At 52.2% G+C, this 27263-nt stretch overlaps 1 protein-coding gene across 1 annotated transcript; it reads left to right on the forward strand.

Moving 5' to 3' along the window:
* The first annotated feature begins 847 nt into the window (after positions 1–847).
* CNOT6L (CCR4-NOT transcription complex subunit 6 like) lies at positions 848–26628 on the forward strand. Its single transcript, XM_065837531.2, has 12 exons — positions 848–1079; positions 14188–14309; positions 14757–14943; positions 15405–15490; positions 15937–16026; positions 16826–16894; positions 17931–18088; positions 19058–19212; positions 20559–20710; positions 21493–21717; positions 22365–22567; positions 22907–26628. Exons 2-12 carry the CDS (start codon positions 14198–14200, stop codon positions 23117–23119), a joined length of 1650 nt encoding a protein of 549 aa, XP_065693603.1. The 5' UTR covers positions 848–1079; positions 14188–14197; the 3' UTR covers positions 23120–26628.
* Positions 26629–27263: the final 635 nt, after the last annotated feature.

Here is a 27263-nt window from a genome sequence, read left to right on the forward strand (position 1 = left end):
AAACCCCTGCTCTGTCGCACGGGCTCCTTCTCATGTCTCTGAGCCCGAACCAACCCGCCATGGAAACAGGCGCTGGAAATGCTTTGGTGTGGCTAACGAAAGAAATCAGACTTAATGCTTGAAGTTTCCTTGCTCTGCTTGCCCAGATCAACCCCCACCTCACACAGGTCCAAGGACTGAAGTCTGGGTGCTGATTGATAGTGTGGTTAGTTTAGTTAACCCTTAAAATGTTGGTTACTGCTGTCAACAGAAGGCTTTGCAGAAAAGGGGTTGCTTCCCGTGGAAACCGAATGTGAAGAGGAGACCCCAGCACCCTCAAACCCGCACTGACCCCACGGCCGTTTCCCTCCCAGCCCTGGGGACAAGCAGCCCCTGCTCTCTGCACCGACTCCAAAATTGGGGGTAAGAAGTCCCAGGGTTCTCCCCCAAACCCAGGCCATGTCCCCCGGGACGCCACAGGCTCCTGGCAGCCCCCCCGTCGCCTCCACAGGGGCTCCTGGCCGCCCACAACAGCATCATGAAGTAAAAATGGGGCGTCTTCCCACCTCCAGGCGTTTCAGGGACCTCTCGCTGTCCCCCCGGGGCCGCTGGGGGTCGTTCCCCGCCCGGGGCGGGTGGTGACAGCGGTGACACGGGGGGAGCGGTGACAGGGGTGTGAGTGGTGACACTATGAGCAGAGACACGGGCTGAGCGGTGACACTGGGGACTCGGTGACACTGGGGACTCGGTGACACGAGTGTGAGCAGTGACAAGGGGTGAGCGGTGACGGGGTGAGTGGCGACACGAGTGTGAGCGGTGACACCGGGGGTCGGTGACACAGTGAGCGGTGACACCGAGCGGAGACACGGGCAGAGCGCTGACCCGGCCCCGCCGCCGCCCGCCCCTCCGGGTCCTCCCCGCGCCTCCGCCGCCTCCCTCCTCCCGCGCCCGCCTCCTTCCTCCCTGCTCCCGCTCCTCCCGCCGCTCCCGGCCCGCGGTCCCGTCCCGGCGGGCCGCCCGCCTGCATGCCGTTGCTGCCCGCCGCCCCGCCGCCGCCCCGCCGCCCCGGGCCCCCCGCCGCCCCGCCGCGACGGATGCAGGTGAGCGGCGCGGCCCGCCGGGCCTGCGTGCGGGGAGGGGGGGGCGGGACGCGGCCCCGCCGCCATGTCGGGCCCCGCAGCACCGTGGCCAGCAGCCGGCGGCCGGGCCGCGCGGAGCCGCGGGCAGCTCGGGCCTCTCCGGATCCCCGGCGATCGCGGCCGGTTGGGCCGCGCCGCCGCCGGCAGCCGCCCCCAGCGCCTTTCGGGGTGCGGGGCTCCCCGCGAACCCGGGGGTGAGCGCGGGGCTCGGCCGCAGCTCCGCCCGGCCGCACGGCCCCTCCTGGGGTGCGGGGCGCTGCGTGGGGGCCGCGGGGCTCGCCGGCTCATGGCGGGGACACGGCGGCGGTGCCACCTGCGGGGAGCGCCAGCCTTGGCGCTCGGTGCTCGCCGCTAGAACAACGCACCCAGGCGCCGGGCGTTTGAAGAGTTTCGGGGCTTGCTTCTAAAACTTGCGTGCTCCCGGTAGATAGGGCGAAGGGCTCGGTTGGCTTCTGCACTTTGACGGCCACGCCGAGTTCTGTCTGACCTTCTGAAACCTCGAGGCAAGTAGCCTTTATCTGGCCGTTTTTTGGAACTTTGGCTTGGGGTGCGTGTTTGCTTTTGGGAGTCCGAGCTGCTCGGGAGCTGCCCTGCTGATAAGAGCTTTCCATGGGCTGGCTGAAGCGGCGGGTTTTGCTAAAATCGAGTGTATACCTGTGCCACCCCTCCCTGTGCAACCCGCTGCCACAGCCGTGCAACCTGAACCTCATGTGGATGGCAGAGCACCCCGTACCAAACTCACTCAGCTTGTACTTGTGTGTGCAGACACGGCTGATAACGAAAGCAAGGATAAAGTGTCTATTCTTACCCTCTGACATTCCTTCAGTATGTTTTGCCTTGGTATGTGGTTTTATTTTTTTAATTAAAATAAACCCCAAACGTCATTTCTAACAACAAAACCTTCCCCGTGACAAACCCCGGGGATTTCCTAGAAGCTGTGTCGCAGTTCGGAGGCGCAAAAAGCATGGAGTAAAGCGGAGCGTGGGCTTTGAAAACGTGATTTTATTTCTGCCCTCTCCCCACCACAATAGGAAGCGCTGGTGAGATGTGTAGCACTGAAGCGCAGCCCGCGTTGGGCACGGCCACGTGCTGGCAATGCCTCCCCACAAATACAGGCAGGCTGGACTCGGGGCTTTGCGCTGAGCTGCATTGAGCTGCTCAGCCCCGCGCTTCAGACCCGTTTATTCATTACTGCACGAAGCCGAGCGGGTTCGCAGGCTCCGCAGGCGCTTGCCTGGAGCTGTGTGTCCCCCCCGGAGCGTGGCGGGGGTTTGGTTAGGGCTTGATTTGGTAGCTTTGCTCCGGAGCGGGTCGGCAGCGAGCTCTTGTGACATCGTGCTGCTCTGTGCTCTGTAAATAACGGCGGGCAGCACGGTAACCGCAGCCCGCGGTATCGTGTCAATCCATCCGAACAGAACTTAGCGCTTGAGCTTCAACTCAGGCATAAAAATCTCCTTGTCCGCTGCCTTCAAAGGTGATTGAAGATGACGAAAGCCCCGCTAACAGTTTGCCTGCTCGGTTTAACTGGACGGTGGGGATTGTGCAGTGCTTTGCTGTCTGCTAAACAGACCCCGTTGAACACTTTCAGTTTTGTTCTCTTATCACCGTTAAAAGCAAGGGCGGTACAGCAGAAATTAGTTTGTTCCGGTTTGTCTTTTCTTCCTACAGGGGCCATTTCTAAGTTACTTTGTGTATTTAATGGAAAGATAAAGTAGGTGCTGCCGCCTTCCTGGCTGAGTTTGGGCTTCTTCCGCCCTCAGAAGCCGACATCCCACCGTGTGAGCAGCGCAGGAGTGAAACCCGCCCGTCGCCAGACCGTAAGAAAACGTTACGTTTGGCAGCCGTAACGAAAAACGCCAAACTTGGCAGATTTCATTGTAGCCGCGGCGCAGTTTCCCACCGGGTGTGCTCGGCGAACTTGTGCTGGCACAGCTGTGTCTGCGGGCGCGGGGACAAAGTGTGACCCGTGACCCGCAGCGCTGTGCCAGCAGAAGCTCGGCCGGGGCTGCGCTTATCTGCACAAGTGCGCTTCCACTGATAGGGCTTGTTTGCGTTTCCGAGCGTGTTTTGCCCCAATGCTGGTAGCGCTGCTGCCGGGGATGTAGCGGGGTCAGACGTTTACCTCCCCGCTTGGAAGGGACGGCAGGTCGGGTGCGTTTTCTGGGGGTGGTTCTCTTCCTACAACCTCGGTCACTTTTGCAGTGGGAATTCTCTTGTGGAAGTAAGTGATGTTGTGGCTGCTACGTCTTTCTGCCCAAAGGTGTTTATAAAACTTCCCTTTCCTGTGATAAGCTGCAGTATTTTTTTTCCTCCATCCAGACTGCGGTGGTTTCTCGTTTTCATGCGGCCAAGCACAGGAACATTTAGCATTCACCCCAGTCTCAGAAGAAGTAAGGCAGAAAGTGATGCCAAGGTGTGCGTGGACTCTGGTAACAAAATAAAAAGGCACCAGTGGAGAAAAAGTAATTAAATTCCACACTAGGCTGAGTGTTTAATTTATATCTAAAACACTGCAAAGAAACACTTACATTTAGGTAAATCGCAGCCGCCGCTGTCTTTTTCTTATTAAAATCATTCTGAGGGCATTCTGGTTTGAAGTGCTAAAATCATGCATCAGTAATGCACATAATTTTAGAGGAAACTTGCTTTGACTGCAAGAAATGAGACTGCCTAGATCAGCTCTAGTCTGCTGGGCACTTTGGGGTTACTTGAGTTTGAAAGGGGAGATAAATACGAATAAATGGCTTGCTTAATGTTTACTGGAAAGAGCTTTTGGGATGCCAAAGGGCCCGTGAGCTGCGACCTGATTTGCAGAATACCGAGACAGGGGTTGTAATGGTGCTGTTCAGTTGTTTGGGAGCATAAGACGGCTCTCTAGAAAACTTTAAAGAAGTTAAAATATGTCTTAGGCATATTTAGATTCAAGAGGATTTGCTGTGGATTTAGTACTTAAAAGCATTACATGCTAAGCCTCTTGTGCTATTTTCTTCTTTTTTTCCCCAAATTCTGTAGTTCCTTTAATGATAGTCCATCATCAAGGCCTGGGTGCTCATTCCTTGCTTTCTTCTATTTAACAAAGCATTTCTCCTGTCTTGAGCATATACGTTAGAGCCATAAAGGTATAAATGGCCCTAAAACACACCGAGCGCCTGGCTACGTTTGCTCGGCTGGGGAGCGAGCCGGGTTTCGGGGATCTACCTGCACAGCTTCTACCTCTTACCCATAAAAACGAAAGCCAGGACTGGCTTAGGACGTTTCTTCATCGGCATCTTTAGCTGGTGACAACGTTTCTGGAGTTCGCTTGCTCTCCTTGCCCATCTTCAGGGGCTTGTGCACCTCTGGTCCGCATCAGCAAACGTCACCGAGTGCCTCCCACCACGAGACACCCCCTCCTGGAAAAAGAGATCAGACAACTCAGAGGGGTGGGAGCAAACCCTGGAGCGTCCTGCAGGAGATGGCAAAGCCGCTCAACGTGCCCAGGATTTACTGCGTCTGTTTGTGGCCTTTTCCGAAGGCCTTGGGGCCCATCTGGTGCGGCGAGGCCCGAGGGGAGGGTGCAGCCAACACGCTGGCTGCCTGCATTCGGTAAATTCACAAAAGGGCTACGTGACACCTGCTTGTAATGGCAAAACACCGCACCTGGCTTGCTTTCTGTGATTTGGGAGACAACTCCTCACTTAGATCAGCGTTGAAAACAAAAAACCTCAAACTGAAATTATTCTGAAGAAAAAAAGCAGAGGATTAGAGGGAAATCCTTCCAGGAAAGTTGCTCTGGAGTCCTGCTTAGAAGAAAAACCTTTGCGGTGGCTTGTGCATCTCTCTACAAGATCAACAAGTGATTTAACAGTGTTAAAACACTACCGTAAAACTTTCCTTCTGAGGTTCGAGAGGCGGTCATTGAAAATATGACTAAAGGCAGGCAGAGATGCCTTATATAAGGTAGAAATGCACTATATGGTGTCCTACAGGAAACAAGCGTTTCCAGGGGAGACATCAAACCAGTGCTGACAAGAGCGCTCCAAGATGAAGCAGCAGCAGGTAGGAACGGTTGCAGGCGCAGCTCGCGTGCGGTCCGGGGATGCGCAGGGCTAGGAGCGGCACGTGGGGCCGAGGAGCAGGGCCCCGCGCACACGGAGCCGGGCTGGAGCCCGTAACCCACGCGTGGACACGCGGCACAGATGGGGCCGCGCGCGTCCGCCCCTGCTGCAAATGGTTAACAGCGTTTTACGACCGCGCGGCATCGCAGCTGTGTATGCCGAAATGGTTTATCGTCCGTCATGTTGTGCTTGCCTGGGAAGGAACTGTGTGTTTTACCTGAGAGGGATATACAAAATGGAATGAAAAGGGCTGTAGGACTCGCACCTGCAGAGCCTGTGCTCTAGAAGGGTATTTTTATGAAGTTAACACGGTGTATACGTTCTCCACGGGCAGGTTTCACAGATTTACAAGGCAGCTGTGTTAACAAAGGTGCTCGGACCGTCTGCACTAGCAGGAGAGAAATTAAATACTTCTGTTTTGTCAAAACTACAGAGGTCGGGGAGAAGGAAACTCTTCCCCTTGGAGTGGAGCAGTGAGAACAGGGCCGGAGGAGGGGATTCTCTCATGGCCTGGCTGCCAGGAGCGAGCCGGGGCCTGCCCGCGACTGCTGCCAAACAGGGATCTCGGGGTGCCAACGGCAGCAGCTCCACGGGCACTCCTGCACGCTTTGATTTGTCCCACCAAAGCGTCCCTCTTGCTGACAGCAACGATCGGTACCTGTTGTTGAGGGCTAAAGATAACAGCCCTCGGGGGGGCCGTGTGTTTTCTCAGTCCATGTGGTGATGGATCTTCAGAGGGGTTTTCAATGTTGGTTTTGGGGTTTTTGTTCCCCCGCCTTTGCAGCTTGAGGGTTGGTAAATCTTTGACTGTTTACGGATACGAACCGACTAATCCTTCAGAGCGCTTATCATCCTGGCTGATGTCAATCAAGATTATTTGTCGCCCTAAATGAAGCGTAAAGAAAAACCTATTGAGGGCTCACCCAGGAGCAGCAGGAATTTTTATGGCTGGGAAACCACTGGAGGCACCGCTCCCAAATTCTGCACCGCTCCCGAATTCTGCACCTGCACGTGGGCCCCGGAGGCTGCGTTGGGAAGGGGAACACAAACTCAAACTCCAGGCTCGATTGCCACACGTACCTTGTGTTATAGTTGTGTGAATAGGCTTCTTGATGGCACAAGGGGGTGTATCTCCCTTAGATAAATACATTTTGTCTCGAGTCAGCCTTGACACGCGGAGAACACCCTTGGCTCTTCTCGTCGAGGGCGCTGGAGAAGAGCTGAAGTCAAGGAAAGCGTAAGAGTTGCCACCGTTCACCCCGGGACAGGCGCCGATGGCAGCGGGGACCAGCGCGGCGGAGCTGCCAGGTTCCCGGCTTTTCGGGAGGGTTTGGTTCCCTCGCTTCGTGTCGGAGCACGTTTGGTACGTGTGGCCCAGCACCCGTGGCATGGCTGCTGCTGCAGGGACGGAGCTTCGCACCCGCTTGCAAGGGACACAGAAGCAGAATAGTTCCCAAAAACTGTGCTCTCCAGGTGAAACAAAACACCCTCCTTGGCATTTTCTTAGACTTGCAGCTCCTGGCAGGAAAAGGCCAACTGGGCAGTGCTGAAAGCAGCACCAGAAAACTGGTTACTGCTTCCTCCGTACCTTAAAATCCAATGTATATTTACCCTGTAAGATGAATTTACAAGCAGCCCTGGAAGCGGGGGAGCGCTAGCACAGGATGAATTACCCACCCAGCAGAAGTTTCCACTTGTGAACGCCTTTCCTCTGAGCCCTTTTTGTTTTGGGAAGTTCAGAAAGCAAAAGGAAAGCGGGGCCGGAGTTCAGAAGGCGGTCGGAAGTGCCGGAGGAGCTGAGCTCGCGTTGTCAGACGGGCCTTCACTCACCTTTGTCCTTCAGCCGAATTTTGTTCGGCCCCTGGGAGCAGCTCAGTCTCCAGGCACAGTTTTGTACCAACGATCCTCTTCTTTCTCTGTAAAGCAAAAGGTTGTGAAGGAGTGGACCCCATCAGACAAATCAGGCACCTTTTGCGTCGATGAGAGAAGCACGTATGTGAAGTATTTAGACCTGTGAGCAGGACTATTTCTACAGTACTCAGATCTCTTTGAAATGTGTGGGGTTACAAGGTTATACAGCCTTTCGCACATTAACGTGGCGAGGTTTGAGTCAGCCTGTGACCTTAGGATATCCGCTTCATTCTCTGATGTTTTTTGGTGTATGGGCTGACTTGCAGACCGCACAGCGAGCGGTCCCGTGGTGGACTGCAGGATGTCTTTCTGCCTGCTCTGGTGACAAAGGTCCCCATGCACCTCGAGGCGGAACCCTTCGATTCTAAATTCACGGCTGCAGCAGGTGAAACAAAACCACCCCCGGCCACACGTGCGGGGATGAGCATAACCCAAAGTATTTGCTATTTAGAAAATGGTGTGTTTTCAAAGCTGAAGCTGTCAACAACGCTGCCGCATTCCTGAACGCTGCGGTCAGATGTCAGGGATGCTCCCGGGGAATTAACCTCCCCATACCCACATCTTCTCGTTTTGTTAGACAGGAATGTCCTGGTCCCCGCGGAGATTTCGTTGGGACAGTGTTGGTGTAGCGTCTCATTTTCTACCCTGCTGAAACACAGTTAGGGGAGTATCAGTCATCAATATTGATTTTAAAACTAAGCCTAATTCAGGAAGTTAAGCGTGGTGTAAATGTGCACAGCAAAGATATGGAGAATCAAATACAGAAGAAGCTGAGCTAACTCTTGGTACCCAAATAATATGCTCTTCTCTGGCAACCTTTTTTACATCTTTGGTTAAAGGACTAAAGTACATTTAAACATACCCGATGAAGGAAGAGGTTTATTCTTATAAACCGCTTTATTTTAGAGAGATCCCTTTTCTTTCTTTCTCCTCTTCTGAGCATGCAAGCCTGGACTGGAGCACTGGTGCATCATCCTGTGGCCTGTTGAAACTGGGCTGTAACGTAGAAAAGCTCATGTATTGTGCCAGCGATTGCAAAACACTTTCCACTAGTGGTGTGGACTGTTTCCTCTCCTTTCTTTGGGAATCTTGAGCTTTGACTCCTCCAGATGTACCTGTAGCTGAACAGGGCAGGCCTTGTCACTTTAAAGCTGTTTCGAGTAGATTTTATGGTGGCAAATTTCCCTGTTGTTAATTATTGCTGCAAAGAGCAGATTGTGAGCGATAACCAGGCCATCATTTTTCTGTCTTACAGCACAAATAGCCCCGGTGCTGCTGGGCTTTGCTTATTTTCTTAAGGTGTTGGCAGCCTACCACTTAATGGGTGAGATAACTCCATAGCCATGGAAATAATCTCATGTGTTCTTTCCTCCTGGCACAAGCTTTTCTTTGAAGGATGAAAGGTTACTGAGGATTCAAATTGTATTTTGAAGGAGGGAAGGAATGTTCCTGTAGGAGATCGCTGCAGTGGTGCGTGTGAATCAATCATTCCAGCGTAGTTCTGCTCAAAGAAAACAGGTCGATGGCTGAGCTGGCTCCAGTTATTGATTCCGAGGAGCTGAATGAAGCGAGGTGTTGGCTCAGGCGACCCGAACAGGGTGTTTATCATTTCTACACGAGCGGCTGAATGAACCGAAGCTGGTGCTGGGAGCAGCCCCTTCCCGCGGGCTGGGCTTGGCGCTGGAGCACCGCAGAGCTCTGGGCGTGCTCATTCCTGGTTTTGGTCGCCCCGGTTCCTGCCGCCATCAAACCGGTACCGGGTGCCTCCTGCTGCAAGCTGCGCCCAGAGCGGGTTTTGTGCTGGCACTCGCTCCTTCCACAGGCTCCCAGCCATCCCCATTCTTAGTCCTTTAAGCCACTCCGTCCTGTATCTCATGAACGCATGGGCGCTCTCCAGGGGACGGGGCAGCACCTCAAATGGGTCATTGCTGTGAACTGCTGGTGTCAATAACGGTACCAGTGCAAACGCCCCTCTGCGCGCTTCCCATTCGATTTGTTTCCAGGCTGGCTGGTGAAACTCGCTGTGCCCTATGATAGATCCCTTGCATGCATTTCTGTTAAGCAGAGCTTTGCTTTGGAGGAGATCCCTTCCCTGTGTTTGCGCGTAAAGCAGCCCCTAAGAGCCCCTTTGAAAGCAATAAGCATAAAACGCATCTGCAGACAGCGGCAGGAATTACTCTGCCCTGATGCAGACCCTCAAGAGGGGTCACGTACCCAAGGGGAGGTGACCGACCCCTTCGAACAGAGCAGAAACCGTTCTTTACAAGTAAGGACTGAAATGTTAAGTACAGAAATGAAAACCAAACCAAACCAACAAACCACACCCCAGACACAACTACCGCGTAATGCTATGTGGTATTTCCACGCCGTAAACACTTGAGCTGGTCTTTTAAATGGGGGCACGATATAGAGGAAAAGGAAGGGTGGACACCTGGATGTTACCTGTGATTTAAGAAAAGACTCTAGGCTTCATTTAGAGGAGACGAGGGAACGCAGGGAAATAACTCGTGCCTGTGTGTCAGTAGGGCAATTAGCATTTCCATCAAGTGAGTGCCAGTTGGCTCTAAGATTATTAGAATACAGCTCATTCCCTCCCTTCCCACTCCTCCCCTTGGCTTTTGCTGCCTTTTTTATTATTATTTCCTGCAGGGTTTGCTTCTGTGGCTTGTTCATGCCTCTCTGGGCTGTTACAGTGATAACATGAAGCCCCCTGGATCCCACCGTCAGCTGCAGGTTCTCGGCTGCCTCTTGTGCTTCACTGTTGCCCCCTCACCCTGTAACTTGAATTTCCCTGTGCTCAGGCTGGTGCTGCACACCAAGACGGGCGAGGAGCCTCGCAGGACGTGTGTGCTGGATGGCGCTGCAGCCAGTGGTGTACCCGGGGTTTGTTAACCTCACGGGAGCCGCACAGCTCCGCGTGAGCCGTTCCCTCGGGGTGTGCTGGGCAGGGGCAGTTCCGCTCTGAAAACGCAGAAAGCCGTGCATTCCACCCAACGTGGTTTCAGTCCCTGAACACAGCCCCTTGGTACGTCAGCGTCTAGCGGATCCTTAGGAACCGCTGCACCTCTCGCACGATCAGCAAAGCCACAGTGGCCTAATGTGCGTCCCACATGGCACAAACACCAGAGCGGGGTTTGGACGGGCTCCACGGCGTTGTTGCCGTGCTGTTTGCCGACAGGCCCTTTTCCGCACGCCCCGGGTCGCTGGCCGGGGTGCCCGGCCGGAGTCCTGCGTCCACGTCCTCACAGAGCTGCCACCGGTCTGGTAAGGACCGGAACGCTCCCCACGTTGTCACCCAGGCTTAATAAGCAGCAGCGCTCTCCTCCCCAGCCGCAGTCACTTGTGAAGATGCCCGCTGCCTGCGTGAGCTCGTTCCAAACCGATGGATGGCTCTGGGTTGCCATTGACCATGAAAACATCAAACTGCCAGGCAGGGGCGGTGCTGTACGTGTGTTCCCTTCTTCTCAGCACAGACGTGCCTCTGAGCACTCACGCCTTGGGGCTCACAGCCCTCCAGCGCTGCAGCATCGCTCCAGCGGTGCCGCTTGGGAAGTCTTGGCACTTCGGTGTCCCCTCGTGCAGGCAGCAGAGCTGCGCTGGCTGTGACACCAGGCTCTGCTCAGGTCCTCCGGGACACCTGCCTTGTGATGGCTGCAAGGACAGGCTCTGGAAATTACTTGTAAAGCTGGGTCTGTACAATTATTTTCCACATCTCATATTTATTATGTAGCAGTGAGGGCAGTTTAATTAAAACGTTGATAGTTCATACTGCTGGCTACCTCCTCCCTATCCCATGTTCTGCACACCTGTAACACCGAACAACACCTCAGTTCAGTACAGAAAACCGGTGCTCTCTCTGTCATTACCTGGCTTAGGAGTGTTTGCTGCTCCGAAAATGCAGAGTAAAAGCCCGCGGTGCAGTCCCGAGGCTCCAAACTTTCTTCTTTGACGCCCCTCACGTGTTCAGTACTGGTACATTAGACCTTTTTTGGCTTTAATTGCATCCTGTAGACAAAAGCCAAAAAAAACCAACATATAAAAAACCTACAAAAAACCCACAACAGCCAGAGACCCACCATTTAAACCCCTTGGAAACCAAATAACCTCCCCCAGCGCCTTTTGTACCCAGCTGAGCCTGAGCTGCTCAGGGTCACCTGGGCCCAGCTGAGCGTTCCAGCTGAGCCACCCTGCTCAGCCAAATATTCTGGCTTTCCAGGGCGGATTCACAGCGACAGAGTTAACGCCTAAGTGAGACACTGTTGTTAGGAGCCCTCAGATTCGGGGGGCTCCTCTCACATTCAGATTTTCTTTCATTTACACAATACCAGGGTCGTGCTGGTTCAAGTTTACCTGGCTGGATTTGTAGCAGAGAGCAAGTCTCAATAGCTTTAAAAGTTTTCCAAAGGAAGGCTTTGGAAGACAAGAGGGCAAGAACTCTTTTTTGGTCCCACTTGAAAAGCAAAGCGCTTATTGTGCTTGTGTCACACCTCTGTTAGGGGAATTTTAGGCAAAACCTGGCTTAACCCGTCAGGTGCGACTCCACAGCAGCTCAAACCAAATGGAATCAGCGCTCCCTCGGCTCCCCGGCCGTGTCCTCCTGGGATGTTCTTGTAACGTCACTAGCGGGCTCCGATTTGGGGGTTCACGGGCTCAGGGAACCCGGTGGAGCTCCCTGAAGACAGATCAAAGATAGGCTGGGATTTTGGGACGTTGGTTCCGTTCCAGGACAAGCGGAGGAGCGGACGGGAGCGACAGGAGCTGGGAACCCGAGCAGACTGCGGTTTAGCTTCAACGACATACATGTGGTGGCTTTCAAGTCTTGCTCAATGTTGCTGTTACGCAGGAAAACAAAAAAAATAGTTGATTTAGGTTTGTTTTCCCTTTTCTGTAACTGTGGAAATGACACTGATGCTCGCTTGACTCACTACTGTTTCAAAATAAAATTAAAGTGACTAATAGCTGAAAAACGCGCGTGCCGCTTGACTCGCATGCTGCCTCGTTTCATTGGAGGGCCTCTGATTGCCGCAAATGGCTTCAAATTGGCAGAGCGCTTCCCATAACCAGCGATGTTTCACCATAATTTGATTCGAGTGCCCTGCCAAGGAGGAAACTGCAATCCCGAAGCTTTTTGATGGTGTCACCCACTCAGTGCTCATCTCCTGGCCTCTGGGCGGGCTGGGGATGAGCGTGGGGTGACTCAAAACCACCGCGGTTTCCAAACCTTCGTCACCAGGGCCTGGATGCTGGTCCAGATCCTGCCCCGATGACGGGAGCGAAGCTGCCGGGGATGGGCCGGCCCGCTCTGGTTTCCAGCCGGGGTGCTGAGCAGCCGGAGGTGGCCGCGGCCGCCCCGAGACGTTGAGTCAGCCCATGTGTGCCAGCGAGGCTCCCTGGCTGGGCTGAGCCTGCCCAAGCTGCTCCTTGGCTGCGCCTGCTTGTGATGGAGCGGCGAGCAGAAACACAGAGCATTCCTGCCTTGCTTTTGGAGCTGGAAACGCACCTCGAGGAGCCCATGGGAAGCGACTGTGACCAAAGCTTTTTGCTGTAGGCAGGGCAGGGAGCAGCGGCAGCGTGCAGAAACAGGGGTATACGTCTGCCCGAGTCTGGAATTGGTGTGAGACCGTGCTGCAGAAAACAAAAATGCCAAGAGCCGGTGAGGATTTCACTCACCCAGCTGCTGACAGCAACGTCTGCAACGTCCTAGGTCCAGATGTGGTACAAGCACGGATTGCTCTAGGACACGGCACCTTAAAAAGCAAAATGAGGAGCCATCCTGGGTCAGTTCAGATGTTTGATGACAAAGACTTAAAGACCCAAAAGGTTCCCTTCTGCTCCAAACCCTTAATCCTTCGTTGGTATTCTGCTTGATTGTCACCCCCCAGCCTTAACGCTTCCCCCTTTGAATCTGCAGTATGCCTTGTGCCCGAAATAATTATCGCCAGGTAATGAAATCTGGTTTTCTGTGAAGAACCCGTTCATGGGGCCGGGGCTGCTCCCGGCTCCTGCACGTGAGTGTCATTAACAGCCACCACCCCAGCTTCTGCCGGGTGTAGCGCAGCACGTACCTCTGCTTGTTTCGGGAAGTACCGTTCCCAATTTCAGGATTCTGAAACAAGGATTGAAGGTTTTTGGGTCTAATCACGCATTTTTACAGATCCATTTTCATTCATTGCCCTGAACTGAGTCGCTGCAGCTGAGCAGCGCAGAATCCTCTTACCCTGTAGCTTTTGTGGCCGGGTGACTTCACCTGTAAGTAGGAGCTGGCTATAATTAGACACGGGGCTGTGTCTGCCCTGCGCTTGTGACCCGGAGCCTTAATTCTGCGCAAACGGCATCTCCTTGGACGCTCATCGGGGAACGAAGCCCCAGACCTGTGAGCGAGAGCCTTCGCACTACGATAAGCTTGTACAGGGGACGCGTGCTCCTTGTTTAGGTGGCCTATCTGAAAACAAACCCAAACCCTGAACTAGTTTCCTCAAATTCCTCACCATTTTCTGACACGTCATTTTACAAACCAAACGGGTTGGAATTGTTTGGAGAGCTTCACGGCGCTTGCAGCGGTTGTGGTGGAGTCGTACGTACGGGGGGGGAAGATGCGTCCTGCAGGCCAGCGCTTTGGATCTGTGCCATTTCTAATCTCGTGTAAGCAGAGTGCAGAAAGTGGGACTCGATATGTTGCTGTGAAAGCAAAGAGAAGAGCTTTCCCTTCCGCCTTTGGCTCCTACAGGAGCAACCTGTGTGAGCCAGGAAGGAGCGAAACGCTGTCGCCTCGGCCGCAGGTTCCGCACACGGCAAATACCGATGCCGCAGGTTACGCTTCAGTCCGGGGGATAAACAGGGAAATCCAGCAAGTCTGCGCTGGGGCAGCACAAGGCGACACTGCGGGTGGCTGCAGAAACCCCCCTTTGTGGGAGGAAATGCGCTTCCAGTTATTATTTTGTTTATTCACGTATTTATCGTGCATGAACTGCAGGGCACGAGTGCTGGCAGTGTCCCTGGGGGGCTGGAAACGCAGCGGTGTTGCGGAGTGGCACGGGGTGACGGTTGTGATGATCTTTCAGACTAACAGGGATGCCAAAGGAAAAATATGATCCTCCGGATCCGCGCAGAATTTACACCATAATGTCCGCGGAAGAGGTGGCCAACGGGAAGAAGTCGCACTGGGCTGAGTTAGAGATCTCGGGTGAGTCCATTTGGTTTTGAGTTTTGGTTCGGCACGGGTGTCGGTGCCCCAGAATCGCACAGATGCTTTCAGATGGGGGATCCCGCGGTGAAAATGGGTTTTCTAAGGTGCGGGAGGAGCACGGACTGATTCACAAGCTTGCCGTCGGGCTTGGCTGGCCGCTGTGCAGCCCAGTTGATTCAAACCACCCGCTCAGGCTGGACGGGAGTTTCTGGGTAGCACATCTGCCTGGCTCTGTCCCTTTAGCGGGGAGGACCAGATAATTATTTAAAGTCTGCTCAAAGAGATCCATGAAAGGACGTTCTGCAGAAGTCACTGAGCGTTCTGGTGAAGTGATGGGGTTTTCACACTGGAAATCCCATAGTCGGGCATCCCCCCCAGTTTGCATCTAACGGTTTGGGAGTGCAAACCTGGCTGAAGAGTCGGTCCTTTGCTTTTCTTTTCCAGGCAGGGTGCGGAGCTTAAGCACGTCCCTTTGGTCGCTGACGCACTTGACCGCCCTGCACCTCAATGACAATAATCTCACTCGCATTCCGCCCGATATTGCCAAGCTGCACCATCTGGTTTACCTGGATCTGTCATCCAACAAACTCCGAAGTTTACCAGCAGAGCTAGGAAACATGGTATCTCTCAGGTGGGAGAATGATTCTGCTTAGCTTCGGGCAAATCTGCGTTCCGGGACTGGGACCAGGACTTTTGTCTTGCTTTCCATGCTTGTCCTTAAATGAATTCCGAAAAATTCAAGACTGGTGCAAAGGTTCAGTTCTAATAGTTAGTTCTGGGTTTATTTCCCTTCTTTTCTGATCTCTGCAGACACAAATCTATAAGCTAAGTCTCTGAGACTTGGTGGTGGTCTGCTGTGTAAAGTCCCCCCGATTTAATCTTGTGGTTTGGGGTTTTTATGGTGTTTTTTTGTTTGGTTGGGGATTTTGAAAGTATTTCAGTCATGCTTCGAAATGGGAAGGTTGGCCTATCTTTCCATGGTACAGAAAGTTGGGGTGAGAAGCGCTGTCTTTGAAGATGAGCAGCGTACAGCGCTTCAAGAGTTTTCCTCTGGAGCGATACTCACCGCAAGTGTTTTTGCCTTTGCTGCAGGGAATTGCTTTTAAATAACAATCTCTTACGGGTTTTGCCTTATGAACTTGGACGGCTCTTCCAGCTCCAAACCCTCGGTCTGAAAGGTGAGTTTTCACAGTTCAGTGTTCCCAGGCGTACTCCGGAGTGACTGAGGGCTTGGGCTCAAAACCTTTGGGTGTCACCTCAACAGTTCCTTATAGTTTTATTTGACATATTAACTTGTGGCAAAAAGGAGCAGGCAGTGCGGAAAGCAATGCTTTTTTTAAAAAAAGCTATTTAACTTCTTTATGAACTTATTTCCAATCCGTAGATAGGTGAAGAAACGCTTTAACCCGTTATATTTATTAACCGAGGCGAGTCAAAGACGAAAGGCTCCATGTGCAGGCTCCTTGCGTGGCGTCTGGTACTGTGCTATTCCACAGTTCCAGGTTAAGCAGCCTGAGTATCTTTTGGGTCACTTGTCTGTTCTCATTCGGGGAGATGTGCTGCTGTCGGGAAGCCTGAAGAAGGGCAGCTGATCACGCCGGTTGTTGTTTTGTGCTGTTGGCAGGCAATCCTTTATCACAAGATATTCTCAGCCTCTACCAGGACCCGGACGGAACTCGAAAGCTACTGAACTACATGCTTGACAATCTCGCAGGTGACAGCCCCACGCGTCTCGTTGACACCGGCGGTTCTGACTGTATTTGCTGCTGAAACAAGACTCTGAACTGCGGAGGGGAGGGTGTTTTCTAACCGCCTTCGCATTTTTGTCAGGCGGTTCCAGCCGTACACACAAAACACGCTCTTGCACACGGTGGAAGAGCTTGACATATACTGTCTGAGCTTTTCCCATCTTACAACCAGTTGTTCCCACTGTTCATTTGAAACCCTGCGATTACCAGCAAAGTGCCCAGCCTTCCTTGCTAAAGCCATTTTGATTCCACTAGAAATCAGAACCCGAACGCAAGCAGAATGTCAAATTGAGATCTAGAAGTACCCAAGTGAACGAGAACATGCGGTACCTGACTTAACCCCGCGCCGTGGTTGCGTGGCTGAGCTGGCTGTTCGGCAGCTCGATGTTCAGAGGTCGCAGAAGCGCGGGCGCAGGGCCAGGCTCTCGGAGAAGGGCACCACAGGGTGTCCCAGCCACCGCCAGAGTTACCTCTTCCTCCTCACCATTATATTCAAAGCGCAGGAGCATTTCGGTGGTTCTTCTAGATTTGAAGCCAAGAGACAAAAATAATCATGATTCGTACAACTGACAGATTTGCTCTTACTATAGCTACCTGCTTATGGCATTTAAATGATTTTTGCTTCCCTGGGAGCATAAAAAGACTTGAGGGGTTGGGGTTGCAAAGCTTAGAAGGAAACATCACTGTCCTGTTATCAGTTTGACTTAGAAACTGTAACTTTACAATGATAAACCCTGAATTAATTCCTGCTTTAATTGTTTTTAGTTCATCCAGAGCAGCTGCCTCCGAGGCCATGGATTACTTTAAAAGAACGAGACCAAATTCTGCCCTCAGGTAAATCTGTGGCTCTTGTTCCTGTATTCACAGCACGATGCACTGAAAAACTTTCCTTTGGTGTTACTTTCAGAGAAATCTTTTGCCTGACCTGGATCAGATTGAAAACAGAAATGTGTGTTCATTTGTAATAGAACAACCAGCAAACGGCTATGCTGTAAATACGTGTTTTTATAACTTAGGTAATAGGATGCTGGTCATTTCTTTTTCATGCTAGGCTTTGTCATAGCTGTTCCAACCACTGATGCTCAAGCAAAAGAGCTTTTTTTTAAAAAAAATTAAGATCAGGAATAAGAGCTGTAAAATAAGTGCGTACAAGTGCCCTGTCCACGCACAGGCCGACCAGGGGGACCAGTGGAGGCCAGTGCCTGGCACCCAGGGTAGTTCAGTGCCCTCTCTTGTTGCTGCTGGCGAAGTGCAAGAGCCTGTGAAATCCAGTGGCTCTTGCCCTGCACATCCAGAACCCGCCCTCAGAATGCATCCCTGAGCTTGGAGAAAGAAAACTGCTAGCATTGGTATTGCAGGGATCAGATTAACAACCAGCAAGAATAACGTTGCGGTTAAGATCATCTGTCACTTTTTAAATACATTAAAGAACAACAAAGTAGAAAAAATATAGGAAGAAACGGGAAGTGCCTGGGGCCAGTGAGCCGCCACAACACTGAGTTCTGCATTTCTCCAAGTCCCTTACAAATCAGCGTCTCACTGGAGCTTTACGGACTTTGGCTTTACTTTTCAATCGAATTCCTGAGCAGAAACAGAACCCGGCGGTTCTTGGAGAGCATTGCATTAAACCAGTGGCTGTGGGCGGTTTCACGGCCCAAACTGTACTGAGCCGTTTGGGTTTTATTGTGAAATTGAAACAACTGAACAGCAGAAACCTTCCTTGGCTACGAGTATAACCAATACAGCTGTGGGGCAGCCTCGTAGCAAAACCTCCCTTCTTTCTCCAGAACACACCCTGTAAGATTCAATATCTTGGCTTGAATAGATCGGCATTTGTTACACCAGAGCTTACCTTTGCCTTTCCTCGCAGCTTCGTTCACGGTGATGTGCTACAACGTCCTGTGTGACAAATACGCCACCCGGCAGCTCTACGGCTACTGCCCGTCCTGGGCGCTCAACTGGGAGTACCGCAAGAAGGGAATCATGGAGGAAATCGTCAACTGTGACGCGGATATCATCAGTCTCCAGGTAAACGGAAAATAACTGTCTTTTCTGTTAGAAAATATTAACTTCCCCCTCTGGAACGAAATGCTCCCTTGAAAAGACTGTGTTTACCTGCTTGCTGAGAAATTTGGGGGTTTACCAATACAAGCTCTGCGCACAGCTCCTTGTTCACGTCTTGGCTTGCGGTTTATGAAATGAGGCAAAGTAACGGAGATAAAATTAGCTGAATCAGTAGGTAATTGGCGCTGGAACACCTGGGGGCTTTCTCCCTCAGGTAAGCAGCCTAAGTATTCTCCCTCGGGCTGCGTGGGGTTCACTGCAGAGGGGGAGAGCGCAAAGCGCGATGTCCCCAAGTACCACTGCTCCTGGACCGTTCCTGCTTGGTTCAGGAGGTAAAGTCTCAAAAACACTGGTACTGGAAAACAAGGGGACTCGCACGTTGCAAGTTAAACATTGATTATCGTCCGTACGTGCATCCTGCTCTGTCATTAGCAATTTCTTGCTGATGTTTGGAACAGTTGAACACTTCTGCATTGAAACTGATCAGTTTTGGGTATGTAAGAATCTCACACAAGAACGGAACAGTTACCTTGGTCTGAAAACCTCCAGAGATCGACCTCTCAAACACCAAATGTCACTACAAAGAAAATGCATCGGACAGAACAGCCAGAGCCCCTGGTAATAAAGAGCTCTCCAGGTTAAACATTAATTGCTGCTGGCTATCGATCGACCTCTCGGAAGTTTTAACCTGGGACGGCATCTGCATTCAGATGTCACAAGTGCCAGGTGTAACCTGCTCAAAACACACTTGCCCTTCTGGGGAGGACTCGGGGCTATCCAGGAACGCAGGTCTGTTTCCAAAAATGCCCTGATTTGTGCAAAAAGCAGCTTTTCGTTTGCTACCCGCAAGCCAAGGCAGGCGCAGGTCGCCCTGCAGCGATGGGAAGGGTTCTCTTGACTTTGTTCGCTCAGAGTGTTTGTGTTCAATTGCAGGAAGTGGAAACAGAGCAATACTTCACCCTTTTTCTGCCAGCCTTGAAAGAACGGGGATACGACGGGTTCTTTTCTCCAAAGTCGCGTGCCAAAATCATGTCTGAGCAGGAGAGGAAGCACGTGGACGGCTGTGCAATATTCTTCAAAACCGAAAAGTAAGGGCAGAAGCAGCTTTTTATAAATACCTTAAAACCCGCTTGATTTAGGCCCGAAGGCGCCTTCTCTGAGGGTGCGTGCTGGCCAAAGTGCTCTGCTGCGGAACATGAGGTAAAGGTCCCTCCAGAGGACGATGCTCCCTTCCCTGGTGCTGCTCCGTGTGCAGCAGAGTCCTCCATTGCTTTCGGTCTGCCAACGAGGGTGCTGCGTCAGAAACATGGAAGCTTCAGCACAGCTGATATTACCAAAAACATACATACTTTCTGTGTGCATTTTTTGGCTGATCTACTCAATAACTCACCTCCTCTGCAAGCCTTTGCCTTGCTTGACAAAAGTTTTGCCGCTCTAAGATTAAAGATCGGTAAGCTGGGCTTAACCTTCAGGTATTAAAAGACGTGTTGCTGCCGAAGGACAGCAGGATGTTATCTGCCTTTGGGAATCGAAGCGTGACGTTACTGAATACCTGATCCAGACAGCTGCGCTACACTGAAAGGGTCAAATATTGGGGAGGGAGGAGAGGTGCTTCTCAGCGGTGGGAGCTGCGCACGGGGCTGCCCCGGCTTGTACCGCACCGGGGGTCCCTCTGAATGCTCCCTCGGACCAATTGCCAGTAATTGGAATGGGAGTTTGGCAGAGCCTCAGCTCCTTTCAGAGCGCTCGCTGCTTCCAGAAACACAAATACACCTTTCAGATCGGGCATGAAACCAGCTCGGCTGGGTCTGAATAGAGAAAGTCTGTGAAAACAGACAGCTGGCTTTTTTCAAACCTTAAACCAACAAGGGTGTGTAGGAACTGGTTATTACAATGTGGCTCTCGCAGGTAGAAACCAGAAAACTAATAATACTTTTCGATTATTTTCTAAGAGCACAGAAACAAAAAGACCCTTTCAATGGGTAGCCTTCGGTTTGTCCTGGAGCAAGGCTTTTTCTGAGCATCCTAAAGCTGGAAAGGAATGAAAAACCCGTTTCACAAAACTAGTGGTGGTAGCTGGTGGTTTGAGAGAAGCTGATTCTTAATAATGCATTTGCCCGAAGTAAAAGGCAAGCCTTTAATTACCATCCCATCCTCATTTTTGCCTGGAACCTCCGAGCGTTGCTCTGAACGTTTCTCTCAGAGCACCACGCTGAAACAAATCAGGTTTCCTAAACCCCAGGTATCTCATCTCCCAGACCAAAGGGCTGTACCCTGACCAGGGGAATAGTTCTCAGAACTATTTTTGCTTTAAAAACCAAGGCAAACGTGCCTCACCTTGTCCTCCCGTCTCTCTGCTGGGGCGCGGGTGCCAGCCGCGTCTTCTCAGGCGCGCACGGCTCGGGCTGACGCGCCGCTCTCCGTGTCGACGCAGGTTCTCGCTGGTGCAGAAGCACACGGTGGAGTTCAACCAGGTGGCCATGGCCAACTCGGAAGGCTCGGAGGCCATGCTGAACCGCGTGATGACCAAGGACAACATCGGCGTCGCCGTGGTGCTGGAGGTGCACAAAGAGTTGTTTGGTGCAAGTGAGTAAGGCTGCGGTTCTCTCGCTGGTTGTTCCGATTATTAGCTAATGCGGCTCTCTAGAACATTATTGCTGTGGGTGATGGTCGCCAGGTGCTTGCAGATGGGCACACGCTGTTCGCTGTGCTCGTTGGGAAACGACAGCCCAGTGGTGGCTCAGACAGGACACGGGTGACGTGATTTCCTGGTCTGGTTGCACTCAAGGCCAGATGCACAATATTCATCTTTCTCCTCTCAAGCTTTTGTCCATGCTTTCTTCTTCTGTTAAATTCAGCTTGAGAATTGAAGCAATTCCAAGGTCAGTGTGTCTTCACACACATGCTCGGTGATGTTCAACTCCTATTTTCAACTCTTTTTCGCTCTCAATTGAATTCTTCCATCCTCCCCCAGCAATTACATGACAGCGCTAACGTGTTGCTGTGGAAGAATGAGATTACCAGGTATCTTTCGATGCCGCCTGATTGACTGACTGACTGCCACGTTTTCATTATGCGTGATCAGATGCAGTAGACAATTTCAGGATGCTTCGAATTGCCACCCTGCTCTGTCTCCCGACTGGTTTTTGGATGGCTCGTTTGAGCACACCGTGTCGGAATTCTGGGACTGGGGGAAGCAACCTGTGACTTTGTGCCCCATCTTTCACAGTGCTGTTTCTCAGATAAATAGCAGAATCAGCGGTACTGCTTTCCAGTAGCAGTAGCTACACCCCGAGTGTTGATACGGGGGAACCTGCTGTATTCAGACACTCAGCCTTTCACTGATAAAAACGTATTTTTTAATCCAGGTATGAAACTGCTTCATGTGGACAAACAGCTGCTCCTTGTGGCCAATGCCCACATGCACTGGGACCCCGAATACTCCGACGTGAAGCTCGTTCAGACCATGATGTTTGTCTCGGAACTGAAAAACATCCTTGAGAAAGCCTCCAGCCGGCCTGGGAGCCCGACCGCGGATCCTCATTCCATCCCTCTGGTGCTGTGTGCCGATCTCAACTCACTGCCCGATTCAGGTAGGACCGCCTGCGGCTTCATTTGTAACTCACCTTTTTGGGAGGGTTGAGTCCTCTTTTCTTCTGGACGCTTCCCTGTGTCAGTATGGGCGAAAGCTTTCGTAGTCAGCTTTCAATATCCGAGTGAAGAGAACAGGAGTCCTCCGGTGGAGCTGGCTGCTTTTTTGGTTGCACCTACAAAGATGCAAAAAAACCCCACAAATAGATCTTAAAGAAATCGTTCAATAAATACCTGTGCCTTGAGCAGCGATAATAAGTAAAAAGGCATGAGTTCGTGACGTAACATGAAAACTTTCTAAGGAGATGGGCCCGCTTTATTAATTACAGCGCTCCATACTGCAATATCAGGTAGGCGTAGGGAAGCTGCCGCTCTAGCACATCCGTGCTACAGTTTGCGTGCTGTGATTTTACTGTAATCCTCAAAAAACGGTGTCAAAAGCGCTGGAGAGCCCCTGCTCACTGGCTGAAAAGCATTGGCGGCTGAGGCGCGGCCAAGGCAGCCGCTGGGCAGAATTCCCCCGAGACAGAAAACTCTTGTGCGGTTTCCTGGGGTGTCCTATCGGTAGTTTGGTTTTTAGCTCCAAGGACCAAAATCCCCCAAGTGTTGTATTGTAAAGCAACCCCCCGATCCTTTCCTTCGCAAACAGGTGTGGTGGAATACTTAAGCAACGGCATAGTAGCCGACAACCACAAGGACTTCAAGGAGCTGCGTTACAACGAGTGTCTGATGAACTTCAGCGGCAACGGGAAGAACGGGGCTTCCGAAGGGAGAATCACGCACGGCTTCCAGCTCAAGAGCGCCTACGAAAACAACCTGATGCCTTACACCAATTACACTTTTGATTTCAAAGTAAGCAGCGGTTTTTTCTGGCGTGGCAGACGCTGACCTGGTCTCCCCAGGACGCTGTCTGAATTTTCTCACCTCTGTTCCTGTAAGCGCTTCATCGCTACTTCCTACACTCGCTGGATGTTTTTCCTACCGCACAAAAAATCCTTTGATTTCCTGGCGGTTTTTTAAGCTTCTGACCAGGCTCCGCCCGGTGACTTGAACGCGAACGGACGCGGCGCTCGGAACGCAAAACGCCGCGCGCGTTTTCTTACCGTAATTCCGGCGCTGGTGCCTCTTCCCGCGAACCTCAGCCCGCGGCCCCGGTTTGTTCTGACGCTCCTTGTTTCTCTTTCTCCCCAGGGTGTGATTGACTACATTTTCTATTCCAACACCCACATGAACGTGCTCGGTGTCCTGGGGCCTTTGGACCCTCAGTGGCTGGTTGACAACAACATCACGGGGTGTCCGCACCCCCACATCCCCTCCGACCACTTCTCACTGTTAACACAGCTCGAACTGCACCCTCCGCTCCTGCCTCTGGTCAACGGCGTCCACTTGCCCAGCAGGAGGTAGTGGAGCCCCCGGCCCCGGGGAGGGCACGGACCTGTGCGGACGGACCTGTACATTGTAAATCAGATCTAGCGGAGTGAAGTATGGCCAACCTTCAGCTGCTTCTTCAGCCTCCTTTCCTTCTGTGTTTGATAGGAGATTTTGCACATTTTGGTGCAGATCGGTATCATTTGGCACTAGGGCTGGAACCAAAATATTATTCCTTTTCCAGGTTTTTAATTTAATTCTTTTTTTTTTTTTTTTTAACTGGCAAGCTCTGTGTTTTTTTCAGTAGGAAGCTGCACTTCTGAATGGACAAATGAGATTAAAAACTTGTCTGTTAACATATTGAAAGGTAATGCTTTTGTTCCGGAGCGTGGCAAAACGAGCCAGCCTGTTAGGAGAGGGCAAAAAACCAAAACAAAACCAGAAATGCTTGTTTTGTAGGAGGAATATTAGAAACGCTCTTTGAACCCAAAAACGGAGGCCGAACTCTCCATCCAAAATAAATTTTGCACATTAGCGAAGCACTTAACACCTGCCCATGAACGGTGAGCAGTGTGGCCCTGGCCCTCATCCGAGTGACGTTAGAAAACCAAAGATGGCTTGAGATCCGCGGGAGAAGGCGAGGTCTGAGTTCCGCGGTGCCGGTTGGTGTCCGGGGCCGTTTCCCGGTGAGCGCTGGGTGCTGCTGGTTTCGGCCAGAGCTTGGAAGAACTCGGTGCGTTTGGGGCGAGATGCGCAGGGGCGCTGGACACGGAGCTGCCTCGGGCGCAGCCCCGGAGCAGGCTGGAAAACGGGAGGAAATTCCACTGGGGCTGAGCCCGCTGCAAGCGTCTGGGTTAATCCGGAGCTTGCAAATACAGCCTGGGTTCCCTTCCGCAAAGTTGGGTCGCAGAGGTGGGAAACTGGGGATGCAGCGTAGGGTCCAGGAGACGTCCCCATCTGTCCTGTGCGTCTGTCCCGGCGCAGAGAGCGGCGAACGGGCCCCTTCCCTGGGTTGTTCCTCCAGGCCCTGGTTGCCGAACAGCCACCGCACATCTTTTAATCCTGTTTCTCTGTTGTTGGTCAGGGTTGGATCGAGAAGCTGCTGGTTCACTCCCCACTGCTGACGCTCTGGGATGCGTTGGAAATCCTTTGTCTCTATGCTCCAGGTGGCCAGTGCAACCCTTGTGCCTGAGGGGCATTACACATAATACCATTTTCTAAAAAAGTGGTTGGCTGCTTAATGTTAAAAAAGAAGGCGGCACAGTGATCCACAGCGATAGGAAAAGGTTGTGTCTGTGTTTTTAAGTTTTCCTTTATTCTGCTTTTTTGCTGCTATAAGATTTTCTTGAATTTATATTTTAAACTTTTCATGCACTTTACTGTTTCTAGTCTCAAAAATGTGATATTTTTAATAAACGAAAAAAACCTTTCCATTATGTGAATGACATTTTTAAAGAGATCAATGGCCTATATTTCTGTCTCATTCGTATACTTAAAAAAAAAGTCAAATTTAGATTATGAAATCAGTTTTAAATACCGAGGAGCCATCTTCTGTCGTGCAAAACTGCTCAGCCAGACTGTTGCTCTACTCTTCAATTAAATTTAATTAAGCATTTCCTTTGTCGTTTTGTGCATAGGAAATTATCCATAGGGGGAAAACAATATGAATTGGAGTTAGAGTAGGAACTGCTCCCTGGGTCTCGCTGTGGGCCGGGAGTGTGGGTCAGGACACAAGGATCGGTTCAATGCAATGCAAACTCCCGTTTACAACAAGTGCCTAAAACAGGAAGCATCATCTGTTGTGTCCGAGACACTGGAAGCCAATTGCTGTGAGCAGCACAGAAACAAAGCCCTTTTTCCAAGGCGGATTTTCCCATGGGTGCAGGTGTCTGTGCTTAACATCCCCAGCCCCCGGCAAACTGCCGAGCAACGCGGTGTGGTACTGGAAAGGAGAAGAGCATGAAAAACTTACGTGTTGTGGCCATTGCCTTGCTGTGTGGTTTTGGAGGGGTGTTCTGCTGGGGGGTGCACTGACCTGCTCTGACCAGCACCGACCAGCCCTGACCAGCCCCAACCAGCCATGACCAGCCCCAACCAGCCATGACCAGCCCCAACCAGCCATGACCTGCCCCAACCAGCCATGACCTGCCCTGATCAGCGATGACCAGTGATGACCAACCGTGACCAGCGATGACCAGCAATGACCTGCCCTGACCAGCCCCAACCAGCCCTGACCAGCGATGACCAGCAATGACCAGCAATGACCTGCCCTGACCAGCCCCAACCAGCCCTGACCAGCGATGACCAGCAATGACCAGCAATGACCTGCCCTGACCAGCCCCAACCAGCCCCGACCAGCGATGACCAGCGATGACCTGCCCTGACCAGCCCCAACCAGCGATGACCAACCCTGACCAGCGATGACCAGCAATGACCTGCCCTGACCAGCCCCAACCAGCCCCAACCAGCGATGACCAACCCTGACCAGCGATGACCAGCAATGACCTGCCCTGACCAGCCCCAACCAGCCCCGACCAGCGATGACCAACCCTGATCAGCGATGACCGGCTTGCTCCTCCTGTTCCCCCCACGGTACCTTTGCAACCCGAGCAATATCTCCCCTCCATACTTCACTCCCAGTATTTTTTGAAATGTTTGTATAAAATGGAATTTCGAGTTCACCTACAGTTGTATATGAACCGCAGAGGAGCCCGTTTACTAATAAAAATAAAACCCAACTACGAGCTTTTGTAATATTGGGGTGGGAGAGGATGGGGATGAGAATAAAAAAGCACCAACAAACCTGGCAGACATTGTGAAGCGCCTCGGTTTGCCTGCCCCTTGGTGTCTCCCGGTTGAAGTGCTCTGTTGCGAGAAGGTGTTTTGCTGGATTTTCTCTGCCGCGAAACGCGCTCCTGAGCGCCCGGCACGCTGCGCCAATTCCTGAAAAACACGAGTTATTTTAACAGATGTTGCACAAAACCTTTGGATTTAAGAAATGGAAAGAGTCCTGTGTGTGTCTGCGTGGATTCCCGCTCCAGGGCCTTGCTCACCCACCTCTCGCGTGGCTCCCGGTCTCCCCCTGCGTTTTTGGGGTTCCCCTCCCGTGTTCCTCGTGCGCGGGTCGGGATCCCTGCCCTAACCATCGGCATCACCAGACGGCAGCGCTGGTGTTCTCTTGGCCAGGTGAAGGCTGGCGGGAGGATGTCTGCAAGGGGAGAGGGAGGAATACGAAGCGAAATATCCCGAATTGTGAGCAGAGGTGGATGAGAAACCGTTGGGGTTTTAACTGATGCCTGAGAAAAAGGGCAAACAAACCCAACCCAAAGGCTGCGAGGCGTTCGCTGCTCCGGGCGCTTGCTGCGCTCTCAAAACGGGCGCCCGCGCTGAACCTGGGAGCAGCAGCGCAAGCAGAGAGACCACGAGATCCAACCCTTCTGCGCGCAACACTTTAAAATGCAATAGGGTAAATCTGTCCAATTGGGGGTTTTCTGTGTGTGTGTATATGTATATATATAAAGATAATTTTGTACAATTTAGCTGGATATTTTTGTTTCCTCGTTTGGATGCACGAAGCGTGAGTGTTTGCGGGCACGGCACTGCATGGCCGAGGCCAACCTCCCTTCGCACCGGCCCCGCTTGCTCCTCCGGTCAGAAAAGATCCCGTTTCATGGGCAAAGCTTTCTCCATCTGTTGGAAACCACTCCTGTTCCATCTGCAGGAGAACTCAGAAAAGGTCTCGTTAGCCTCAAGTCCTCACCGTTCTGTGGTCTATAGACCATAGAGGCAAGAATCTTTGAATCTGCAGCTTTTCAGAAGCACTTGCCGCTGACCCATGGTGGCTTTAGAACCATTCATGGTCTGGGGTGCTGGGTCATGCTGCGGGTCCCAAACCACACTCATGCTCTCCAGCTCCCAAGGGCAGCTTTACAAAGGTGCTGAGCATCTGCAGCCGCCGCATAAACCCCAGTTTGGGGTTTTGGAGCCCGGGTCTAGGCACCCAGCCCACAGGACATTGGGTCTGAATTGCCAGGGAGAGCTGGAGACCTCGAAGGTTCATATCACTGGTTTCTCTGGGGGTTGGGGTTGGTCTCGGGAGCCCGAAGGGTTTGTTGAAATCCCGAGTTCCTCTGTTAGTTTTTGGGGAGACACTTGCAGGGCTCCCAGGCCTTCAGCAGAA

The sequence above is a fragment of the Patagioenas fasciata genome, chromosome 4, assembly GCF_037038585.1.
Source record: "Patagioenas fasciata isolate bPatFas1 chromosome 4, bPatFas1.hap1, whole genome shotgun sequence".
NCBI lineage: Eukaryota > Metazoa > Chordata > Aves > Columbiformes > Columbidae > Patagioenas > Patagioenas fasciata.

Coding starts and splice junctions, on each gene's coding strand:
- CNOT6L (XM_065837531.2), top strand. CDS start 14,198: ATGCCAAAGGAAAAATATGATCCTCCGGATCCGCGCAGAATTTACACC. Junction 14,944..15,404: donor GGAAACATGGTATCTCTCAG/GTGGGAGAATGA, acceptor CCTTTGCTGCAG/GGAATTGCTTTTAAATAACA. Junction 16,895..17,930: donor AGACCAAATTCTGCCCTCAG/GTAAATCTGTGG, acceptor CTTTCCTCGCAG/CTTCGTTCACGGTGATGTGC.